Source organism: Polypterus senegalus, chromosome 7 (genome assembly GCF_016835505.1).
Source record: "Polypterus senegalus isolate Bchr_013 chromosome 7, ASM1683550v1, whole genome shotgun sequence".
NCBI classification, from domain to species: domain Eukaryota; kingdom Metazoa; phylum Chordata; class Cladistia; order Polypteriformes; family Polypteridae; genus Polypterus; species Polypterus senegalus.
This window is the reverse complement of record NC_053160.1, coordinates 44,572,009-44,597,788: the sequence shown is the minus strand read 5'-3', so window position 1 is coordinate 44,597,788 and position 25,780 is coordinate 44,572,009. Positions and strand designations below refer to the sequence as shown.

General features: G+C 35.8%; 1 protein-coding gene across 2 annotated transcripts in view; it reads left to right on the top strand.

Moving 5' to 3' along the window:
• Nucleotides 1-25,780, top strand: part of fras1 (Fraser extracellular matrix complex subunit 1) — a 304,511-nt gene that overhangs the window by 145,155 nt on the left and 133,576 nt on the right. For both annotated transcript variants that reach the window (XM_039758545.1, XM_039758544.1), the window contains exons 17-21: nucleotides 2,502-2,642; nucleotides 4,024-4,197; nucleotides 14,475-14,615; nucleotides 19,505-19,648; nucleotides 24,006-24,158. In XM_039758545.1, coding sequence (XP_039614479.1) covers nucleotides 2,502-2,642; nucleotides 4,024-4,197; nucleotides 14,475-14,615; nucleotides 19,505-19,648; nucleotides 24,006-24,158 — 753 coding nt within the window. The remainder of the gene's footprint in view (nucleotides 1-2,501; nucleotides 2,643-4,023; nucleotides 4,198-14,474; nucleotides 14,616-19,504; nucleotides 19,649-24,005; nucleotides 24,159-25,780) is intronic.

Sequence of the window (25,780 nt, the reverse complement as noted above, 5' to 3'; positions counted from 1 at the left end):
TACTACAGTACAGCCAACCATGATATTGTACAAATAAACAAATTCTGGAAAATTTTAACACAAATTATACTCTCCGCATATGCCAGTGAAATCTCTCCACAGGCCCCAAAGACTTTGTGAAAAGCGTCAATCACTTTCTCTTGAGATTAAAGGATCCAGGCAACAATAAAGTATTGTTACTGTTTTATGTCATATTTACTAGGTTGGATGGAGTACCTCGTTTGACAAGTTACTTTTGTAAGTGGCAGAGATATTGAGAGGTCTTTATTTTAGGGTGAATCTGAAGAATTCTCAATATAGAAAGCAGAGATCAATACACAAAGCCATATAATGAATCTAAATCAGTAGAACTAAACCAAACTCAGTTCGTACAAAATGAGATTCAAAAGCAAAATCTTTTTCCTAAGTTTCTTTTAGTTATTCAATGCTAAGTCTCTTGCCAGAGCCTTTCCTCTAATTAAACTTCAGACACCAAAAGATATGCACTGCCATCTTTTACAGGTGACATGAGATGTGTGTCTAATGACAAGCAAACACATAGCATGTTAGAGACCAAATGCTGTAAAGTAGCGCGTTTGCTATTATCATCATCATCCATAAATAATGATAAAAATATAACCAAATTAAAATTTTAAAAATCACAAAGAGCAACAAATGCAAGCACAATAGACAAATGAGCAATACAGGAAAACATTAATTAATTAATGATGCATTCCCAGCCCTTTTTATTTTGGGTTTTGAGACTACTTGTAGCCAGGATCAATCCAGCCAATTAATTAGTATACAGTATGTGTTTCTGGGGTAAATCTGTAGCCCATAAGTTTCTTCCTTCAGATTTAATTGGAAAGCTAATTGAATGGCATCACAGTAATAAGATTCTTTGTGTTAATATTTTAGACGGTATAACAGAGAAGTCTGCTCTCAGCATAGCATTTCTAACTTACATATCTTACTTGTTCGATTTGAGTGTTAATATCTATAGGAGCATGCACGTTTATTGTACTCCTGTGTCATCCTGAGATGGATGCATGAAGCTTGCAGAACACATCAAGATACAGCATGCAAATATTAAAGATAGAGAACTTAACCTCTTTTTTTTTCTTTTTATCTAGTTACTATTCATGGTGGACAAAAAAAACACATCTTCCTAATTTAATTGCTAACATAATCACTATTTCTTTAGGGGTTTATGCAGCAACAAAGCAGTCCTTTGTGCTATATGCACAAGGATTTAAGCTTGTAACATTTACAGTGCTTAATGGAATTAAGTTTTTGCTTATATTCAAGTGACAAATAGCTGAATGGATTAAAAAAATATATATTGTTTTATTCTTTATTTTAAGGGTTTAATATAGGTTCAAAACTAAATTTAGTTTGTGGCTTTTTGTTTTCTTCAGTTGTTTAACATTTTCTGCTGTACCTGTCCTTTAGAGTACTGTCATCTAATAAAATAAAAACTGCCAGAGAGCCCTACCTTAGCCTGGTTTTGAATTCTGGCATACAGAAATTTTATGCTTGCACTCCATCATAAGAAACAAAGTGTTGTGGTTATTAGCTTATCACAGCTCTATTTTTGGCTTTTTTTTTAAACAGCTTGGGCATCAGTTGCATTATCAAATGCAGCATTTTACTGTTTCTTTTTGCCAGTGTGGTTTGAGATAGAATAATTTACAATTTTTATCTGCTCATGTCTTTAACAAAGACTTAGGCATTCAATTACTTTTGTTTATTAATTTACTGTGGTCAGTACTGCTACACACAAGTTCTAGGAGTCAGGTTTTATTCAAAGCACATTCATTTTGTGTAAGTTATTGGATTTTCTTAAAATATTTATGAGTTTTCTCTTACTTCTGTAAAACATGTATGCATGTTAATTGTCAGCTTTAAATTGGCCTATTAAGTATGAAGGTGATTTTGATAGTGAGTATGCTAATTTGGAACAAATGTATAGGAGATTACCATGTACAGTACCTTGTTTTTTTCTTACTTACTTACTTAACATATATACTTCTGAAGACTTTAGCATTTCATGTACTTTTGTCCCATATTCAAACTTTTTTGTTCTGAATATACAACTTGTATAGATTGGACATGTAGTATTATTATTATTTTTATTATTATTAATATTAGTAGTAGTAGTAGTATCACAATGTTCAGAGTAGAGTGACATTTTTACTTGCATGTCTAACCAGCATTCAAGATGACGCCATTCTTTAGCATAACGATAAACAAAATTGTATTACAATACATAAGGTCATTTTATTCAGTAGAAAACACGCACCAGCTTACTAGCTTGTTTTTTTTTTTTTCTCTTTTGGTGTTCCATCCTTGCTTGGTTCTTACCTTGTGGTCTGGCTCTCTTCAAAGCTAAACTTTTCTTTGCTTTTAAAAAAAACTTGAATTCTTAAAACATGTAGTTGTTAAAGTATTTTACTTAAGAAATTCTTATTTCTAATACAAAAACCATTCCTGACCTGATACTTTTTGCTTTTTTCTCTTAGACTGCCACAGTTCATGTTCTGCATGCACTGGACCCTCTGCTGCTGAATGTACTTCATGCATTGCATCATTAGTGTTACTCCACAGTCAGTGTCTACAGTTTTGTGGAGAAGGCCTGTTCTCTCAACATGGACTTTGCAAATGTAAGAATTGTTTTGAAGTAAAATAAATTGTGCATATATATATTGTGATGGGCTGCTATGGCCATTACCCAGCCAGGGAGCAAGCTGGATGGAAGGACTCGGGTACAGAGTATCCATAGGGCACTACTGGGATGCTAGAGGGCAGCTCTCCTGGGCGGCTGTGGCACCACGGATTCCCACAGGGCACACTGGGATTTGGAGTTTGGTACAGCCCTGTTTGGATTCTGTGGAAGCCGCTAGGAGGAGCTCTGCATTGAACTTCGTTCACACATGGGGTTGATTCAAGGTAACGCTTTATATTCAAGATAACGCTATATATATATGGGGCTGAGTCCAAGGGCTTCAGGAAAACCAGCTTTATTCAAATCAAAACAGGAACAGCCAGGTTATTTATTTAAATGGGAGCTACCACTTCAGTACACACAGACACAGCAAACGATCAGTGACGTTATCAGTCGACCTACTTTGGCTCCCTTCTTCAGTTCTGGAACTGATTGTCCTACTTGTTAGGTCGGTACAGTGACTGTGGCTCTGTGGCTGGGATCAGGTCATCCTGGAAGGGAGGAGCAAGAAAAGAAATGGAGGTGGCCAGATTAGAGTGTTCCCTGTATCATCTTTCGGCCAACGGACCCGTTAGACGGCAAGGCTGCAAACTCGTAGTTGCTTCAGCAGTGTGGTGAACCTGCTGTTGCCTTGCAGGCAGGCAAACAACCCTTGACAGACACATCACCACCGTTTTGGCACTGGGGTCTCACTGTATAAATATTATATATTATACTAGCCGTTTCCCATGACTCCACGTAGTAGTGAAACAGAACAGTGAGGAGGGCCCTGCCCAGCTCCTTACTCCAGACATCAGGCTTCCTCCTCCCCTCGGACCGCAGCCTCTGTCTCGGATTATTGTGAATATATCGCTCCTGCAAGCAAACTATAATTCTTAGCATGATGAGAGAAGTCACAAAATCAACCTGAATGTTCAAGCAAATTATAGAAAAGAACCTGATCTAAATCTGTTAAGTAGTTCTCTCGTTCACAATCTAAGCGGATGTAAGGTACATGCCCCAAGGCTGGTGCATGAGTGAGGAGGGCCCTGCACCCCTCACCTTGGCCGGCTGTATGTCTCTCGGATTCATGCAAATAAATTGGCCCGCAAGCGAACTATGATATGTAGCGCAATGAGAGAAGATGCAAAATGCACGGGAATGTTGAAGCAAATTATAGAAAAAAAAAACCCAATCTAAATCTGTTTAGAGATTCTTGTGAAAAGCGGACAGACAGACAGATGTTGGAGTTTATATACTGTATATATATAAATTATGTATATATATATATATATATATATATAATATATATAATTATACATATCTCTTTTTTTGTTAAGCTTGTCATCAGTCATGTCGCTCCTGTGTTGGTCCTGAGTATTCAGACTGTACACAGTGCAAGAAAACAGCGGAAGTTTTGCATCCTTCCAAAGAGCAAAATGGAAAATTTCATGGGATTTGTCTACCCAAATGTAAAGATCATTTCTACCTGGACACTGATAATTTATGCAAAGGTATGAATTTTGATTATTCCTTGTATGTATTAGTATTTAGTGTTGTTTTAGAGGTGATAGATCTCTGTGCCAGATTACATTAAAAAGAGTGTTGCCTTAGGAAATGTGACATTGTTCCAGAGTTCCTTTTGGCTGTTTACATACTCTCACTGTTTGAGTGTGAACTTTTCTCTGGTTATATTAGTTTGACTGGCTTCTTCAGGTGCCCATTGTACATGTGGATGTCCATGAATTTGTCCTGCAGTAGCCTGATTCCTCATTCTACTTTTTATGGCTTTAAACTGGATTAAGTAAATCGTGAAAATAAATTAATATATGGATCATATTTTGTATTTTAGTAGGATTAATGTTTCTCATAGAAGTTTATTTCCTGCATAGAGAAAAGTTAATAAAACATGTCTCAGAAGCCATCATGTAGCAAATGCACTGAAAGCCAGTGACCAACAGCACTATATTTATGTGAAAAAATACTTCTAACTGTTGTTAACAAATATGGTGTTGCTTGTGTAGTCATTTTAATTTTTTTCCACCTTATTTAAATTATAATGGTTAGGAAGGGCACACACCTATCTTTAGTAGGTCTCAAAGTTGATAATGTATATCGGAGCAAAAACCAAATCATGATGTCAAAAGCGTTGCTGTCAGAGCTTAGAGATGGGATTGTATTGAGATACAGATGTAGGGAAGGATGCAGCATTGAAGGTTTCTAAAGGCACAGTTTTCTTCAGAATTCTTAAATAGAAGAAGTTTGGAACAACCATGGCTCTTCTTAGAGCTGGCCTCCCAGCAAAATTGAACAACCATGGGAGAAGGGCCCGGTGGTCACTCTGGCTGAGCTCCAGAGAAACTGTGTGGAAATCAGAGAAACTTCCAGAAGGACAGCCATCAGTGCAACACTCCACCTTGGCCAGATGAAAGCCAGCATTCTCTTAGCGATCTAGTTGAACTCCGAAAGTACTGAAGCTACTGCAGACAGGGATAAAGATGAATTTGGTGCTAAACGTAAGTTCAATCTATTCTCTGTCCATTGAGGGCAGATTTATATATTGTGTCTTGCAGCATGTACAGTTTAGGATTTCTGGCTGACAATACAGTCAGCGTTGCCTGCCAAAAATGTTTAGTTACTTTATAGAGTTGATTGGGAATAAAAACTGTTTGGATGACTGCTTTAGGAATATGATAGTGATAAGGCAAACCAAAAATAGGATTGGCATTGTTTGCTTGGACAACTCAGCTACAGATGATTTGACTTCTGTTTCTCCAGTTCTTACTGTAGTGTGTGTGGCCAAAATCTGCATCAAAACTGTGAGACAGGGTTATAAGAAGTCAAAATTTAGTCCCTCACCATTCAGGTCTCCAATTGTGGAGCCTGGGAATATTAAACTGCTCATAATTGGCAACTCCATATTGCAGAATGTTAGAATTTCAAACTACTGTATATTAATCCAGCAGTTAATGTTAAATAACTCTCAGGGGTGAAGATATCTGACACAGAGTGTAAGTTGGACCTTCTGCCCGACGATAAAGTATCTACCTTTTTGTTGCATGTCTGCACTATGTATTTAAAGCAGTCTTAAATATTAAAGTAGAACTTCACTTCTCTATGCACCAAAGCTAAAAGAAAATGCTTTATTGTAATTGTGTTTGCTCGTTACCAAAATTATATAGAGGGGATGAGATTTATAGCAGATTGTATTCCCTTCAATGCTGGTTATAGACCTGGTATGCAAATAAAGGCATAGCCTTTTTGAACAATTGGAATGATTTTTTGGAAAGGCTTAAATTTTTCAAGAGAGATCATCTTCATCCTAACTGGAGGGGATATTTTGTTTTATCCCAAAGTATGGCAGCAAAACTGCCTGGCTATAACTGATCAGAGCTCCATCTAGTTTGTAGTCTTGTGATCTTAAATCACAGAGTGTTTATCCAACCTGTTTCTGTACTGTAGCTGTTTCCCAGAATCCCATGTATGGGGCATCTTATAAATTTAGTCATGCAGACTTTACTTTTTGGCAATCAAGTAATTTAAAGAGCATAAATAGACTAAGAGATAAAATCAGATCCTCCACTAAAGGTACCTGTAATAGTAACCGAACTCAAATTAAAACAAAAGATATATCATCAGTTCAGAAACATATTTTCACTTTTAAATGTTGCTTATTAAACATTTGCAAAACATTTGCACTTTTGGAAATAAAGCTACTTTGGTAAATTATATTATATTAACTACTAAATCTAAATTGTGTCTTCTCACTGAAACCTGACTGTAAATCTGAAACTATTCCCGTAGCTTTCAACAACTGTTCTACTCATTAGTTAAATTCAGTAGGATTTTGTCAGATTGTCAATGGTCCAACTCATAATCATAACCATACATTAGATCTAAATGTAACTTAGAGAGGTGAAATTTAAATATTACTCCATTAAATTATTTCTGATCACTACTTAATTACATTCAGTTTGGTTCTGACCGTACCAATATAGTCACAGAGCAAAACAAAAGCAGTGCGAAAACTAGATTGTAACTTCGTTTCAAAATCTGTAGATATTTTAAAAAAAGTCAATTGTAAATCGTGGAAAACAATTTAGATCAGCTAACTTCAAATATGATATGACTCTGAGAGAGGCTGTGGTTACAGCAGTTCCCCTTAAAAACAAAAGTGATTAAAGAGCATAGAAACTCACCCTCGTTTAATGAGGGCACGCAGGCTCCTATGTTAGAGTGTTGACAACTGGAGTATAGATGGAGAGCATCAACTCTGTGGCCTTTCGATTTCCATGTACAGAGAGTGTTAATAAATATAAAAAGCTCTCTTGAAAGCCCCTTCTTGTCCTGTTTAGAACAGTAGCTAATCTAACAAATGGGAATCAAGAACAACAGTTCAAAATACCAACATATAGTACAGACTTTATGAGCATCTTTAGTGAGACCTACTGCTTGTTCCTTAGGTCCTGTGCCAACAAAACTAGTAAAAAGCTCAATGGATGTTCCTGCAGTACCAATTCCTAGCATTATCAATTGCTTATTACTGAATGCCACAGTTCCTGATGCACTAAAATGTCAGTTATCAAACTGTTGCTTAAAAAGTCAGACCTAGCCCTACATACACTTAATAATTATAGACACATTTCAAATTTACAGTTTATCTCTGAAATCCTTGAAAAAGTTTTTGCCGATCAGCTTCAGCATCATTTTACACATAACAAATTATTTGAGAAATTCCAGTCTGGCTTCTGCACTGGTCACAGAACAGAAGCCACACTAACACATAAAGTAAACAGCATTCTAATATTCTCTGATGAAGGAAATTCCATTTTAGTTATATTGTCAGATTTAAGTGCAGGGTTTGATACCAGTGACTATTCTATTTTTCTACATAGGCTGGAAAATAACATTGGGCTCATGGGTGCCACCATTGCCTAGTTTAATTTCTTATTTATCAAATTGATTCTAGTACTTACAAAAATGTGCTGACAGTACACCATCATTATACATAAAAGTGGTGTCCCACAGGGATCAGTACTGAGACCTTTACTGTTTTGACTTTAAATGCTTCCAATGGAGACTATCATTAGAAAACATAACATTAATTTTCACTTGTATGCAGATGATACCCAGTTATACCTTGTTTTTAGACCATCTCTTGTGTGCTGTCCTTAATTAGATATGTTAGTTAAAGGAGTGTATGGATGAAAACTACTTGTCTTTGAACACAGATTAAACAGATAAGTTTATTATTAGAGGGAATGATGCTGATTGCAGCAATATTTTGTCATTGCTTAACTCTATTGGAATTACCATTAGCTTTAATAATTCAACCCACAATCTAGGCATTATCTTTAACAATTGCATATTGTTTAAAGAAAAATCACAAAATGATTTAAAGCATGCTTTTTCCATCTTAATAATCTTGGGTGTTTTCTAAATATTGTGGACGAAGTTTTCAGACCAGGCAGCAGGTGAAACAATAAAGCACTTTATTATTCATTTATTAGGTGCACAGTAAGAACAGTTTCAGAAAAGCAGACAATCAAATATACATGACAGCGTCAGGGCTCTTCTGAACCCTGTCTGTTAGGTGGGGTCCAGTTTTATACCGCTAGAATGCGTGAGTTACTATCATTATAAAATGCAACAGTCAACACATTTATTATACACAATCCTTGTGCCCCTTACAAAACCTGATTTCTTGGCTCCTTTTGTTATGGCGTTCAGATGTAAGCTTAGGAACAAAGTGATAAGGCAGACTCATGTGTGGAAGGCATAGACCTTGAGTCCTTTGCACACATATTTTTCTGTTAGCTAAAACAAAGCAGGCTTTTACAAGGTGTTGTGAAACTGACTTCTCAGACATGAATTAATACAAGGGAACAAAGAAAACATTCGTCTTCCACAATATGCAGGAGACAGAGAAATTAATTCATGCATTTATTTCCAGTAGAATTGACTATTGCAATGTAGTGTTCACTGGCTGTACAAATTGTACTATATACAGCTTTCAGTAGTTCAAAATGCTGAATTATCACTAGAACAAGAAAGTACGAACAGATTACTTCAGTTCTTAAATTCTTATACTGAATTCCCGGTTAAGTTTAGGGCAAATTTAAAATCCTCCTTTTAACATATAAAGTCTCAAATGGCTCTATTTACTTATTTGAAGTTATCATTGCTTACAAAACAGAGCTCACATTAAGATCTCAAGATACCGGCCTGCTTATGATTCCAAGGATTAACAAAATAACAGTGGGAGATCAAGCTTTTAGCTACAGGGCCCCGAAACTATGGAATGGTTTGCCTGCTTCTATAAGAAGTGCCCCTTCAGTTCAGGTTGAAGACTCTGAGTACAGCTGCAGAATAGCTGTGCATACTGCATCTCTGTTGTTAGTCATTAATATTAAAATATAAGTAATATGATATTTATAAATTGTTACTGACCTTCCACTATTCTATTCCTCTTCTCAGTATCCTCATGTGGCATTTGGTGCCACTGCTCTACTACCAAGTTGTTTGCATGCCCTTGGAAAAGTTATCTCAGATAATGTAGTGCAAGAATAATTGGGTAGAAAGGTCTTTTCATCAGATTGGCCAGCCTACCACTGGCTCAGCTGTAGAATGACCAATAGAAGGGAGGTGGCTTGTTAGCTCTGACTGTGTCTAGCTTGTCTGACTCAATTTCTACAATGTGGCCGTTGTGTTAAAATTAACTGATGGGCAGATATTGTTGCTTTTCATTTATATTAATTATTTTCTACTTTGTTTTTAATTAATTTTAATAAATCTTTATTCTTATATTGAATAATTCTATATTTAGTGAGTGGTATATCTATTCTTCAATTTAGGGGAGGAACACTGTGCGAAAACAAAGTGGCTTGTACTATTGCGTTTCTGAGGTGGAAATGATAAATTGGCCAACTATCTTTGTGAAGAGAATTACTGGGGTTCTATTTTGTGTATTGTATTTTCCCCATTTTTTGACATCTATTTCACGCCCAACCTACCTGGAACGGGGTCTCTCTATGAATTAACTTTCCCATGATTTCCTACTCCTGTTTTTGTCTTGTTAGAGAGTCAAGCTGTGGGGTGGGGGTCTTTCAATAAACAGGGCATATTAAAGACCCATTGTGGCATTCCTTGTGTGACTGTGGGCTAAACAAAAAAATATTTTTATTGTTCTAGTTGCCAAGATTATGCAGAAAACCCATCTAAGGGCTATGAGAAACACTATTTTTCTAGTTTAACCTGAACCCAAGGTTAGCATCATGTTTGGAGAAAACCAGGCACCCCTCATGACCCGTGCAATGCCATTGCGCAGTGAAGCATAATGGTGGTAGCATCATGCTATGGAGAGGCAGAGACTGGAAGTCTAATCAGGGGTATTAGAAAGCTGAATCAAGTAAACTACAGAGAGGCCCATAATGAAAGCCTGTTTCAGAGCCCTCTGTACTTCAGTTCAATGACACTAAGTTTATGCCCTTGGGTTACTCAGCCAGAGCCTGCACCTGAACCAAACTGAACAGCCCTGGTGAGTCCTGAAAATAGCTGTTCACTGGCACTCTCCACCCTAGCTAACAGAACTTTAGTGAATCTGCTAAGAAGAATGGGAGAAAATCCACAAATCTAGGTTTGTTAAGCTTGTCACGTCATACCTACAAATGTAGGTATGTAATCACTGCCAGTGATGAAGTACTCAGTAAATGGTCTGAATTCTTGTGTCACAGTGATATTTCATTGTTTTATTTTAATCAATTGCAAAGATTTCTAAAAGATTATTTTGGGGTGTGTTGTTTTATATGGAAGAAAAAAATAATTTAAATGATTTTAGCACTAGGCTGCAACATAGCAAAATGCAAAAAAGTGAAGGGGTCTGAAAACTTACTGAATCCTCTGTATACCAACCAATCACTCTATGTTATAATATCAGAATATCCACATTTATGATTCAGTTTATACAAGTTGATGCAAAATAGCAAGTCACAGCAGTAGATTGCAAAAAAATGTAGACTTTTACAATGTCTAATACCAATATGAAAACCAGTCCAAAACTAGTGACATACTTGAATGAGAAAAGACAGGTAAGTCCTTAAACTTTCACTTACTATACTGCAGAAATATGTGTGTTTTCCAGAGGTTGTTATAAGTGTTCAATATTGTGCAGTATGTACTATGACACTCTCTGCTTTACTTTACTGTTCTTCTTTACTGCTCTGCTTTATAAGAAGCATACTAGGATCATCTATACTGAATTTTGAAAGGCACTTATCCTGAAGAGTGTCTGACATCCTTTTTGGAATAAAAAACACTTATTGAAAACAGATTGTCAGTGAAACATACAGTATGCTTATCAATACAGATTAACAGCTTTATCATTAATACATACTGTAGGTTACTGCACAATTAAAATTAAGTTCTTTGCAAGGAAATGGATAGTCTTATGATTGCTGCTGTTTTTGAGGAATTATGTATGTCTATTACTAACCAGGCTCTCCAAATGTGCAGGGAAAAAAGCATGAATGCTCATCTGAAAAGACTGACATTGCTACCAGTACAGATGCATTATCACTACTGGGTTATCTGATAATTGGGGAATGCATACTTTGTCAGGAGCTAAGGGGAGAGTATAAGAAGCAAAAGACAGAATACTGGGTTAATTCCATTTACCCAAAAAGTGTAGGATAAACTGACCAAGCACAGACCAATAAATTTCTATCAGGCAGAAAAAGGTACAAAACTTCTAGAAATTCTCACACGGCTAAAAATGGCTTTATCACAACTACGAAAAAGTCTTATGCTTTAAAAGATATAATACATTTCCTTAAATCAGTTTTTGCTTTGACAAATAGAAGATGGCCTCTGCATGGCTGTAATGCTGCTATATATTTTAGAAATTAAGGTGTTAAGCAAAGAGCAGGTATAGCAGAAATGCTTGACAGATTACCTGCAGAAGATGAAGTACAAAGTTCTGATGAATCATAAAGTTGCCCTAAGTAAATGATTCCCCAAAAAGAGACGCTGAGCTGCTGAAGTAACTGTTTTCTTTCTAATGTAATTTCTAAAAACTACTATTTTAATTTTGTGAGCTCTAAAGTCCAAACTATGTCATGCGCTACAGAATTCACTAAAATGCACACTTATTTGGCTATAAGGATCATTTGAGACATGAAATCAAGCTGAAGTTCAGTAATGTTCATCAGATCTTTAATGTTTCCCTCAAGTGCCATTAACATCCTTCACTGTTGCTTATCAAGGTACACTGTGTTACATTACAGTTCTTTTTCAGCTGAAATAATATCACTTTCCTTACATTTATATTGTGTAGTTCAGTCTGTGTTATATTTAATCTAGAGTTCCTGCTATGACTTATTTTGAAGTTTCTTTTTGTATGTATTTTTTTTATTCAATGATTATGATCTTTTCTGTTAATGTTGTTATTTCTGTTTATTATTTGTCTGTATTATTTTATTTATCTGTTGTTTGTATCAATGTGTGTAATCATGTTTTGTCATGTTGGTGTTTTGTGTGTGGATCCCCTTGAGGAGGGGGCTACCCTTATCTTACCGCTAAGGAACTGTCTTTAGCATATAAAGGCAGGCAGGGAAGTGAGTTCCTGGTGGTTCTTTCAAATGTGCTTGGTGAAATTGAAAATTGTCTTTGTGAGTACTAACTACCCTTGTGTTTCTTTTCTTGGTTTTATTGAAATTTTGCTCTGTCTTAGGATTTTGACTTGCTTTTTTTTGTATTGGGACTTGGTTGCTGTGTTATGCCTTTTGGGCCAAACCTTTTGCTGTTTGAACTTTTTGAAAATGTTATTTCTCTCTATTCTTAGTTATTAAACTCCTCTTTTATAAAGATTACTTCTGTAGCCTCTTTTACATGGTTTCCCCTCCCTTGTGAGTCATTTTGATTATTCTTATGACAATGCTTATATATTTTTGAACTCTTAAAGTCAAAGTCATCCTATAAAGTAGAAACTCAGGCTGCCTTGAAGTGCTCCTTATCAGGGCAAGCTGGTAGGATTCTGGCCTACTTTGTGGTTAGATTTTAGAGGGGTAGCACCTTTACTATTTTGTTTGCTGTAGAATTATAACCATCGGGTACTCGGCATCAAGACTTTCAGCTGTGTTGAGCATTTCTGACAGTATTACAATGCAATTGGACATAATTTTTTACATTATGTTATCAAAAAAGCATCTATGGACTCCCTCATAGCCAGCACTTGTTCCAACATGTTCACTCTGTTTGCCTCTTTGTACAGTAGTCTCCCCTGAAGTACACCACACAACAACAGCAAAATAATTCATGTCTCTACCAGTCTGTGCTGCATGTATTTGGACTATGCTTATCAACCATTTACAAACAGTTCTTACAGTACTACAGCATGCTCACTTTCCTTCATTACCATAAATACATTCCACTTTCAGCTCTCTTCCACTCCCATTAAGCATTTCATTCCATTTTCCTTTTTACTTCCTTTCCTGCAAACATATACTGCCTTTCTGTTTAATGCCGTTGCAGACTCCTCTGATTTTAGTTATCCAGGCATTCCAAGTCACAATGTTTACACACTTTCATACATAACTATATTTAATCACTACCTTTCTCCTTCTTGTTCACTAACTGTCTTCCAATAAAAGGTACATCTTTTGAAGTTTGCTCTCCAGAATTACAGAGATTGGCTTCCCTTGTTTATCATAGGAAGGTTGATTGCTCACAAAGATTTGACCTGAAACACTCATTATATGTGCAATGGACTATAATTTTCAACACCGCATAGCATTCCAGGCATCTTAATCTTTTAGTCACTTTTTATGGCACACGATAAAACAGCAATTCTGTGGTAAAACCTGTTAAACGGAAATGTAGTTCTAATATTATTCAGCTTCATAATAGTTTATTACTAAATCATTACAAAAAGAAAACCTATTTTTGTAGTGTTTATTCAACAATTACTATTAGGAAATAAAAATAAAATTAAGAATTTAGTTTTTTTTCTATTGTTCTCTGTTAGTGAAGTATCAGAATGCTGTCTTTGATCCCCATAATTGGCTGTTACAAACTATTTTCTATAACCTTGAGACCATTTTGAAATTGTAAAATAAGGATACATCACGGACATGCCCTCTTATATATTAAGTAGGGTTTGACCAGTAGAGAGAACAGAGACTGAAATATGGTCAGATAATGTGTTGCATTACTGAATTTCACAGGTTCACAAACGGGCAAACTGCAGATTGAATAAAGTCTGCATATGGATTAGTTTTTACCACACACTATTTTTTTTATCTCTTTTTGTTATAGATACGCATATAGGTTAGTGGTTAATACAAAATGTACCTGCCATTCTAATAGCAAGTTATCATGCTTTGCTTTTTCTCATGTTATATTTTTTTTCTTTTGTCTTGTTTACAAATATCTATACTTTGTCATTATATGCTGGATCTGGTATTGTGGTGCAGTATGTTGAATCTGACAGCTTTATTTGTATGCTTCAAACTTGTGTTAACAAAACATAATAGATTTTCTTGAAATCCAGAGACTACTAATAGAGTACTGATTGAAGTAGGTGTGTATGACTGATTTTTTTTTTGGTAAGTAGATGATTCAGCATACTAAAACATAATGCATTTTTTTCTGCTCAAAAGAAATCTTAAAGTAATTGTCATTTGTACAAAGTGAATAAATAGAGAGTAGATTCAAGAATGCTGTAGCATATTATTTTTCTTCCAAGCATGTATGCATGTATTTAATTTACTTTTTATCTTGTTTTCCACACTTTCAGAGTGCCATTCGTCATGCTTAGAATGTACTGGAAAAAGTTTCAAAAACTGCACATCCTGCACTCCCCCAAATGTCCTCCATGAAGGCAGATGCTTACCAAAATGCCCTGAAGGACTGTTTAGTCAAGACACCCTTTGCACTAGTAAGTTTTGTTTCCAAGGCTTCTGATAGTTAATCTATCCTGTTTTAAATATTCAATATTTTTATTAGTTAAATGTATAATTGTTGTTTTGGTTAATACCAAATGTATCTAAACACACTTGTCTTTTAAGGTAACTGACGACTGAATTTTGTATAAATTAAAGGACATGTGTACATATAGTTTTTAAAATAGAACTGTTAATACACTTGTTTGTAAGTAAAATGATCAAGTCAATTTCTTATGGTTTATATAGCTATATTCCACATGGATGTAATAGTATATGGCAGACATACACTGCTCAGAAAAATTAAGGGAACACTTAAATGACACATTGGATCTCAATGAACAAATTATTTAAGTGGAAAATCTTTATTGAGTAATACTATGTAATTCGTTCAGAACAAAATAATGTAACAGCTGTAATTGGAACTCAAAATCACCAACCCATTGAGGGCTGGATTCAACATCACACTGAAAATCAAAGCCAAAATTGAAACCACAGGCTGATCCAAGTTGCATGAATTTCATCATGGCAACTCCTAAAGTGACTCAGTAGTGTGTATGGCCTCCAGATGCCTGTGTGTACTCCTAAAAATGTCTGGGAATACTCTTGAAAAGACAGCAGGTGGTGTCCTGGGAGATCTCCTCCCAGACCAGGATTAGGGCATCAGTGAGCTCCTGGACAGTCTGTGATACTATTTGGCTGTGTCGGATGCACTGATACATAACATCCCAGAGGTTCTTAATTGAATTCAGGTGTCGGGAATGTGTGGGCCAGTGAGTGGCATCAATTCTTCATCATCCAGGAACTGCCTACACACTCTGGCAACATGAGGCTGGGCAATATCTTGTACTAGGAGGAACCAATGGCTCACAGTACTACCATAAGGTCTAACAATGACTCTTAGGATTTCATCCTGGTCGCTAACAGCAGTCAGAGTACTGTTGCCTAACATGGGGATCTCTTTGCAACCATCCAAGAATATGCATCTCCTGAACATCACCTACCCACCATCAAATTGGTCATGCTGGATAATATTGCAGTTTGCATAATGTTCACAATGTCGTCTCCAGACTCTTTCACATCTTTCGTGTGCACAGTTTGAACCTGTTCTCATCTGTGAAAAGAATGAGGTTCCAGTGGCATAAAAATGTTGTGTACACCTATTTCCACACTCACTTAGAGGTGTATAAAAACTAAACTTGGCATAAAGCCAAGCACATTTTCACGGCAGCCTCAGACAATGCGTACGCATTTAACTAAACATGCACTGACACAGACAGTCATGGTAAAGTGAGACTTCGTGTACGTGCACAAGCTGCCTTGTTCTAATGTTATTTTCTGTCAGCTGTGCTATTTGGAGGGCAGGTGAATATGCAGTATTATACAGTCAGTGTACAGTATATCTTGTCACTGTAGTTTGCACTGTTCAAACATACGTTACCTACTGTAGGTTTTGGCTTTTATAGCTTTGTTGTGAATAACTGAGATTTGGAACTTTGTGTCATTTGTGCATTTTTATTTTAATTATTGTGAATTTCCCCTTGGAATTAATAAAGTATCTATATTTCTATCTATCTATCTATCTGTTTTGTAAAGATATTATTTATTTTTACTCATTTTTAATTTTATTTGGAAATAGCAGAATTTGCACATTATTTTATATTTTTGTCTATCTTATTACATTTCTAAAAAATAAATCATTTATTATGATCAAACAGTTACTCAGTACTTGAGTAGTCTTTTCACCAAATACTTTTTTTACTCTTACTTGAGTAATTTTTTGGATGACTACTTTTTTTACTTCTACTTGAGTAATATTATTTTGAAGTAACTCTACTCTTACTTGAGTACAATTTTTGGCTACTCTACCCACCTCTGATTCTATGCATTGGGGAGTTTGACCACCGGACACAAACGGACGGACTCAGAATGTCCCCAAAACACACACTGTTTATTTTAACTTTTCTGCACAACACACTGTAACCATAATACTTCCGAATAACTCAATCCTTATCTTTTCTTTTCTTTTCTTCACTGCCTCCACTTCTCTCCTGCAAGCTCCGTCCTCTTCCACCCGACTCCGGCTCCCCGAGTGGAGTGAGGTGGCCCCTTTTATACCACACCCAGAAGTACTCCAGGTGATCCTCAGTTAAGTCCCGGCAATACTCCCAGGTGTGGCAGAAGTGCTGCAGACCACGGCTCCGGAATTATCCCAGCGGTCCCAGGTGGTGGCCATGTAACCCAACAGGCTTGAGTGTTACAGCCCCATGTTCGTGGCCCCGATGTAACCTAGGGTGGTTTGCCCTTTTCTTGGTCCCCTGCTCTCCCAGGCTTCCCAACAGGGCACGATCCCCAGCCATCCATCACAGCATGGCATTATACATGAGGCGCAAGGACACCAGCAAAACAAAAAACTAGAGAATAATCAGTCAGTAAGGATAAGGAGAGAGCAATTGTCTATGGCCACTACATACAAAACCATTCACTTTTTGGGGGTTGTCTTTCTGTTGCCTGTCTAGTGCACCTGTTGTCACTTTCACTTTGCACCAAAGCAGGTGAAGTTAATTCGCAACTGTTTATGCTACCTAACTGAACACATTGATATCCATGAAGCTTAATTGACTTGGTATTAGCCTGTGATGATTAAGTGTACCTTTAATTTTTTGAGCTTTGTATATACCATGCATATTCTGAACAACTGTTTTTTTTCAGAGGTTCTTGCACATTTTTTCCATCATAGCCCATGGCCGTCAGTCAGCACTGTAATATTTCTAAGATATGAATGTATTGTATGGCTTTGCTCCCCAAAATTCCAATTACAACAGCTACTTACTGTACAGTAACATTATATGGTGTCAAGATTTAAGTTGTTCCTATTTAGTGGGAAATGTGAAATATTCCAAAGCTTTATATTATTTCTTATGAATTTTATGTGTAAAAATAGGGTCCAGAAGCAGACACTGAATTCTTATGGTGCTTGTACAGTTGCCTTACTTGTCTAGTCAATATACTGTATACAGAAAAAAAATGCCATGTTAAATTTCTAGCAGCAGTCTAAAGGTTTCTTTTTTGAGTATACTCAATTTGCAATTTAATATTACTGGATTTATATTTGTACTCATTGTGCGTTATAAAGAAGCCTTTTTTCTAGAATAATAACTGAAGTTTAAAAAATCATGTGCATTTTATTTGATTAGTATCTTGGTAACTGAGGGCACTATCAAAAGAAACAATAGTTGCCTGTACTGCACTGGTTTATAACTGAGGTTGAGAAAAACAGAAAAGATCAAAATACAACTTGGTCAAATCTTCACCAATATAATGCAGGTAATAGTAATAGCTTTGTGTATTGTTTGTCTTGATAATTATCTAGGATCTTTTTACAGAGAGTAATTAAAATGAAAAATGCATTCATTATCAGAATAAAAGCCATTTCCATTTAAATATGAGTCTGAGGCCTAGTCTTAAGTAAATGTGAATCTTCTTAGTATAGTTTATAAAAATACATTAGCTTGCCTTTGCAATATTTTGTGAATTCCTGCTTTTGATAGATAGATAGATAGATAGATAGATAGATAGATAGATAGATAGATAGATACTTTATTAATCCCAAGGGGAAATTCACATAATCCAGCAGCAGTATACTGATACAAAGAAACAATATTAAATTAAATAGTAATAAAAATGAAAAGAATTAAAATAAAATTAATGTTCGCATTTACTCCCCGGGTGGAATTGAAGAGTCGCATAGTGTGGGGGAGGAACGATCTCCTCAGTCTGTCAGTGGAGCAGGACAGTGACAAAAGTCTGTCACTGAAGCTACTCCTCTGTCTGGAGATGACACTGTTAAGTGGATGCAGTGGATTATTCATGATTGACAGGAGTTTGCTTAGTGCCCATCGCTCTGCCACAGATGTTAAACTGTCCAACTTTAATCCTACAATGGAGCCTGCCTTCTTAACAAGTTTGTCCAGGCGTGAGGCGTCTTTCATCTTTATGCTGCCTCCCCAGCACACCACCGCGTAGAAGAGGGCACTCGCCACAACCGTCTGGTAGAACATCTGCAGCATCTTACTGCAGATGTTGAAGGATGCCAGCCTTCTTAGAAAGTATAGTCTGCTCTGAGCTTTCTTACATAGAGCATCAGTATTGGCAGTCCAGCCCAATTTGTCATCCAGCTGCACTCCCAGATATTTATAGGTCTGCACCCTCTGCACACAGTCACCTCGGATGATCACAGGGTCCATGAGGGGCCTGGGCCTCCTAAAATCCACCACCAGCTCCTTGGTCTTGCTGGTGTTAAGGTGTAAGTGGTTTGAGTCGCACCATTTAACAAAGTCCTTGATTAGTTTCCTGTACTCCTCCTCCTGCCCACACCTAATGCAGCCCACAATAGCAGTGTCATCAGCGAACTTTTGCACGTGGCAGGACTCCGAGTCATATTGGAAGTCTGATGTGTATAGATTGAACAGGACCGGAGAAAGTACAGTCCCGCGCGTGCCCCTGTATTGCTGCACACAATGTCAGACCTGCAGTTCCCAAGACGCACATATTGAGGTCTGTCTGTAAGATAGTCCACAATCCATGCCACAAGGTGTGAGTCTACTCCCATCTCAGTCAGCTTATCCCTAAGGAGCAGAGGTTGGATGGTGTTGAAGGCGCTAGAGAAGTCCAAAAACATAATTCTTACAGCACCACTGCCTCTGTCCAGGTGGGAGAGGGATCGATGAAGCATATAGATGATGGCATCCTCCGCTCCCACCTTCTCCTGGTATGCGAACTGCAGAGGCCTTTCTGGCATTTGTCAAGTTACATTTGGTTTTCTGCCAACACATTTCTACTTTCTACATTTCCTTTAATCTTACATTTTTTTTGTTGCTTGCAGATTGTCATCCATCATGTAAAGAGTGTAAAGGCCCTTCTGTTTCAGATTGCACTACTTGTCACCCCTTAGCCATTCTGGTGAATGGACATTGCACAACCAGCTGCTTAGAAGGACAGTACTTGAATGACGTTGGTTACTGCATAGGTAAGTTGTTATTGTAATGATTTGCACTTGCTTAAATGTCCTCATTAGTGTTGATCAATGAAATTCACCAAAGTGTTTTTCACAGCAAATTTTTCGTATTTACCAATGATCTTATTCGTTGAACATTTTCCTGTAAATTTGCATTGTGGCCAGGTTGTGATGTTACAACCTGATCAGTACTCTAGCCTTCCATCCTGCATGCATTAAAAAAATCTTGATGTATTTTAATTTTAATAATGAGAATATTATGAGTATAGCCACTGAATATAAAACACTGATCCCTGTGCCAGTCTGCACAGCACCAAATGGCTAATTTCCATACATAACTAGCCATCCCCCTTGGCTTTGCCCGTGTGAAACTGGGTCAAACTTTAATAATCAATAAACAAACAGGTATTGCTAACTAAGCGGAGCCAAAATGTGGCGAAAGATAGAGTGATTCGAACAGAAGCTGGCACATGAGTGAGGAGGGCCCCACCCGGCTAACTACTCCTGACATCACCCTTCCCTCGGCCCACAGCCTCTGTCTCGGTTTAGCATAAGTATATCACTCCAGCAAGCAAACTATGATTCTTAGTGCAATGAGAGAAATCGCAAAATCAACTGGACTGTTCAAGCAAATTCCAGAAAAAACCCAATATAAATCCGTTAAGTAGTTCTGTCATTTGCTAGCTAAGTGGATATAAGATACGCCCTGATGCTGACATGTGAGTGAGGAGGGCCCTGTCCCCTCCCCTCAGCCCCCTCATGATCTGGAACTGGGCATTTTTTGGGTATCTAGTTTATCAGAATTATAGTTGTTGTTAAAACTATATGATTACCCATAGTAAGTACATTATTTTTAAAAGTCATAAATATTTTTTTAAGATGCCAGACCTATGTAGAATTTCAGTTCACTTTCATCTGGAACAGCTTTGTTGTATGGCTGCAGGAGGTTTATAATATTCTGTTAATTCTTTGTACATGGGTAATTGTAACAAATAAAGGAAAACCTCTCAATTGTTAATTTATTTTAAAGTTACCTTCAATTGTTTTTTTATTTTACATTTACCTTTATCTCATTTTTATACTAAAAATCCAAATGTCATGTTTAGCACATAATCTAAGTTCACAAAGTCTTTTGCCAGATCATTGCACCCTTACTGTTGTAATGATGACAGTTCCAAGAGTACCTCTTATTAATCAGAGTGCTGCATCAGACTGTTTATTATTCAGAGGAAGTTCCTCATAAAAACAAAATTTAAAATATCCTGTATTTTCAAAACATGTTTTGCATTTGACAAGCTGAAATTGTGTTGGGCTAATGTGAAAGGTATGCCATGTAAAATTTGGTGAGACATTGCTTTTCACAAACTTTTTAACCTGTTACTTTGGTGTGTATACCTACTTAAAATGAACTTTATGCAGTCTTCTTATATTTCTTTTAGTTGTGGTCAATCGAAGATTTCTTTTGTTGCTTGGTTCTTTGATGTCTTTCTCAAAAAACTAGATAACATTTTAGACATAACCAGTTTTTCTTACTGCTTCTTTATCACACTAATTCTTAAACATAAAAGGACTACTTAAAAGTAAACAAAGCCTCCACCATTTCACCTTTGATTTAACAAAGATTTTGTAAGAAGTGCAGTAATAGAGATAATGAATGTCTGACGCCTTTTCTTTACATTCTTTGCAAAAAATCAAAAGACTACAAAGCATATTACATTGTCTGTAGGGTGTGCTAATTATCTTAAATTTTGATAAACACCTACAAGTTGTTTAAAGTTTTTATTTTTCTTTGCAAGCTTAAATTGTAGAAACCTAATGTTTTTATTTTTATTCAAAGAATGTTTTGACTAAAATAAGAAATTTGAGCAAGTTTAAAGGAAATTGTTTACTGAACGCAGACCCTTAGATGTTACAAAAAATTCAAGATTCTGTCACTTTTATTATTTTGTTTGTCTTAACTACCATTGGCACAATAAAATATAATACTGGAACATAAAGTAGCACATGCCAGTAGGCTTTTGTGATTACCTCATACCTTATAGATTCTTCATTATTAAGATTTGCCAGTAATGTTTTTTTGAAAACTTTGGGAGATCAGAAGCTGCAGTACACTTAATTTAAAAATTAATCTAAAAAATAATCTACATAATCTGCATATATCCTTCAAAAATTGCTGATCTTGGTAGAACAATGCAAATTTTTCATGAATGTTAGTAAAGAGATTCTGGCTGGGATTAAAAGGAAACAATCTCTTCAGGTGATTTTTTAAAAATATGAAGGTTATGTTTAAGGTCATCTATGAAAGGTCAAATGTATATGCCATTGTATTCACTTTCAACAGTTCATACATCTCAATAAATCCATGAAAATACTGCTATCTGAGCACACTGGCCCATTGTAGCTAATTTAGCTTTTTTACCAGTTCATTTAATACATTTTTACAAGGACTGTTTCATTGAACTCTGTTCTAACTCAGTTCTTGATCTCTTACTTATGACAATTCAGTGTTACATGTTTGTGGATTACCATTAATTGTGCCTGGACAATGTTTCTTAATCATGGCAAAATATGCAATGATGGTACCATCTTCAGAAATGACAAGGATTCAACCAAAACATAGTAAGCAATTTTGCACAAGGTGGAATTTTAAAGCAAAGTTTTTCAAATAAATAAGAGCACAGCTGAGTAGTAGAACTGTATCTTTATCTTTATTTATTTATTTATTTATTATTTTGCTTCATGCAAACTTAGATTTGTAACAAGAAAATTAAATAAGCCTTGCTTGAATTCATACTATTTTGAAAAGAAAATATATGATTATAAATTGAATGTAAGAATATCTGAACTTTGAAACAAACATTTTGTAAATCACTTTCACCATTATAATATTTATTTTAGAAATGATCTTCTAGACTGTCAGGCTTTTACCCTTTAAAATACACCCCTTATTGTTTGAAGTGCTGCTTTCTTCAGTATGTGGTCTTTGGAAAGACAAAGAGACAGAAAGAACATGCATTAAGCCTCACAAAAAATTGACTGGGACTCCTAAGAATTATTGTTTAATTGCTTTTGTCTGAATTCCTTTCCTCTTACTTTAACACCTTTTTTAGCCACATTGCATGTATTTGTACAATAAAGTGCCCTTTTTGCAAATTATTTATGACAGTGAATATTTAATATTCTGAAAAAAGAAATTCAAGATAGGTGACAGGATTAATGAAATGAGATATTAAGCTATTTACTTTAAACTTTTTGCTGAATAATCTCTCCACTTTCACTTCCTGATGAGGGTTATAGTGGCATCACAACAAGTTGGATAGTTCAGCTTGTAATGATAACCCAAAAATGAGTTAACTTGGATGAATATGGAGTAGGTCCTCGAAAATGTAGCAAGTCCTATCTTAATGAAGTTCTCCTCCCACAGTTACCCTAGATAAAGCTCCTCGTTAACGATTATATAATCCAGAAAAACTCTGATTGCCACTCCACTGGGTAAGGCTGTTGGACCAGTCTCCTATATTCCAACCAATAACATTGTACTGGTGCCTCAGTTTTAAATGTATCTTCCAGCATATCGTAGTTCACTTTGGTGGCCTCACAGGTCACAATTCTGTGGACTGCTGTCACATACCTTCTTTTTCTACATTGGAACAGAAAATGAAACATGACAGCACAGATGCAGATAGCCATAGACAAATACAAATAGATATAAAATATTGTGAGTATCTTGTTTGACGAACACATATTTTACTGCTATATGTACTTTTGTTACAAAGTCACCACTATTCTTTATGGGAGTCTTATTTTTGGAATGGTCCTAAAGCCCTTACACATCTTTGGCAAATTTAGCCCTTACAATTACATATCAATTTTATCACTAGACAGATGTTTTTATCCAAGGTGTTTTACGAAAAAGGTCAACACAGTGAGTAAACATGAGTCTGGGGACTCTTGAAACAAGTGCTACAAGGCAATGCTAGAGAATGTACAGGTTACAGAATGTAAACTAAACCGATCAACACAAGGCTAGTTAACTGTTCCTTAGTAACAAGAACCTATCAAAGCCATTGTTAATTAGACACATTCACAAATTATAAATTAGACAACAGGAACACAGGCTCTTGATACTGTAAACCAAGGATCATAGGAAGAGATATTTATAGAAATAAGTATTGTTGGCATACCTTTATATTACCTCATCTTTGATTAAAAAATAAATGTTTTAGCTTTAGAATTGTTAATTAACAGTAAGCTCATATCTGTTTGAAGTTTTGTCTTAGATATAACATGTAAAAAGTATGTAAATTTTATCATACCGCCGACTGATATTTTTTTTGACAGAGTAAAATATAGTCTTGTATGTTTACAGCATGCAGTAGTCAATGCCAGCATTGTGTGACAGACTTGAAAAGTAATGGCAACATCTGCCTCTTGTGCAAGAATCCTAGTTACCACTTACATGGAGATGATTGTGTCAGTGAATGTCCTCCTGGGTACTACACAGAGAGAGGAACTTGTAAAAGTAAGTATCATTGGATAATACCTAGAGTAAGGTATTTCAGGTCTCCTTTTAGCCACATTAAAAATAAGCATACAGTGAAATGCTTGACAGTTGTAAATATAGCAAGCCATATAGCAAGTTTCATTATGATCAGCAAAGCTGTTTTTTATGTTAGAGTAATAATAATCTGCTTGGTTAGTCCTTACTAAAATGGTTCCTGTAGCTTCTTCAATATGGTTGAATATTTTGGACTTTTCTAAATTAATAAAAATACAAATAAATGTATTGTGCTGTGTGAAAGCAAGTAAATAATAATTTGGGCTGGTGCCCTGTCTGGATATTGTTTCTGTCATGCCCCTGATGCTTACTGGGATAGGATTCAGCTTCCCTGTGACCCTTCTCTGTTTATACATATTTGGAAGATGTATGGATGCAAATAATTAAATATAGCATTAAAATATATGTACTTTCTTACTTAACTTCTGTATGTGCAGCATTATGTTTAATGTATGCCCCCATCATTTGCTAGGATATACCTGCCATGGATAAGAGGGTTTATATTTATTTATTTCACTGACAGAAAATGCAGCATGACATAAGCCTTGCAATTTAAACCGGTACTTTCACGCATCAAGATATGAAAACTCAATGACTAGTTGATCATTTTGACAGACCTGCCCCTAGTGGCTGTAGTGTAGTGCAATGCAGCAGGGTTTGCAGGGCAGGCAAAACACTGTAATCAGCATGCATCTATGAGTACTGTTGTGATCATAATAAAGGCTGCAACCATGGGCATCCATGGTGGACATGACAGCAAGAATTACTGCACAACACAGTTTCTTTAATTTAAGAAGCTCTCAATTTACTATCCTCTCAATTCTGCATCTGGAGTTTCTGCTGTAAATGTGGCAGTTAATTGGCTGAATATCTACATCCTCATTACTACTCATTCTGTACATCTTCTCACATTTGATGGTTGAAAACGATTATTTAAATTTCAAGACATGTTTAATTTTGGATGTGGTGGCATTGAAAAAAAATTCATGATTAAGTGGTGAAATACATGCATAAAGAAGTAAGTACCAAAATACGTACATTTACATAAATACAACAAATATAATTATTTAAACGCACATGTAATTTTATTTTTGTCACATTGCACAAGAGATGTATTTATTTGATTATTTAAATAATCTGAAATATTAAGATAGATAGATATTAATCAATATTTCAGAGGCTACTATCATAATAATCGTAATCATTGTAATTATAGTGATACTTTTATTAAATATTATGTTGTCTCAAATGAATACATTTCTTTCTGTATATGGAACATTTATATATATATATATATATATATATATATATATATATATATATATATATATATATATATATATATAAAACCTTGTCATTTATGTCAGACATTTTGTACTTATTTTCTTATGGCTATGTTTATTAAAATAAGCCTTAGTAACCTTACTTATGGGTTATTGACCCAGGTTAATACAATGCAGATTTAAAGAAGCTAGAGCACATCCCAGCAGCAGAATTGAGCACAACACTGCAAGACAGGAATACATTCTTTACAAGGTGCACATACCCAGTCTCACTCATACAAAGCCAGTTTAGGATCACCAGTT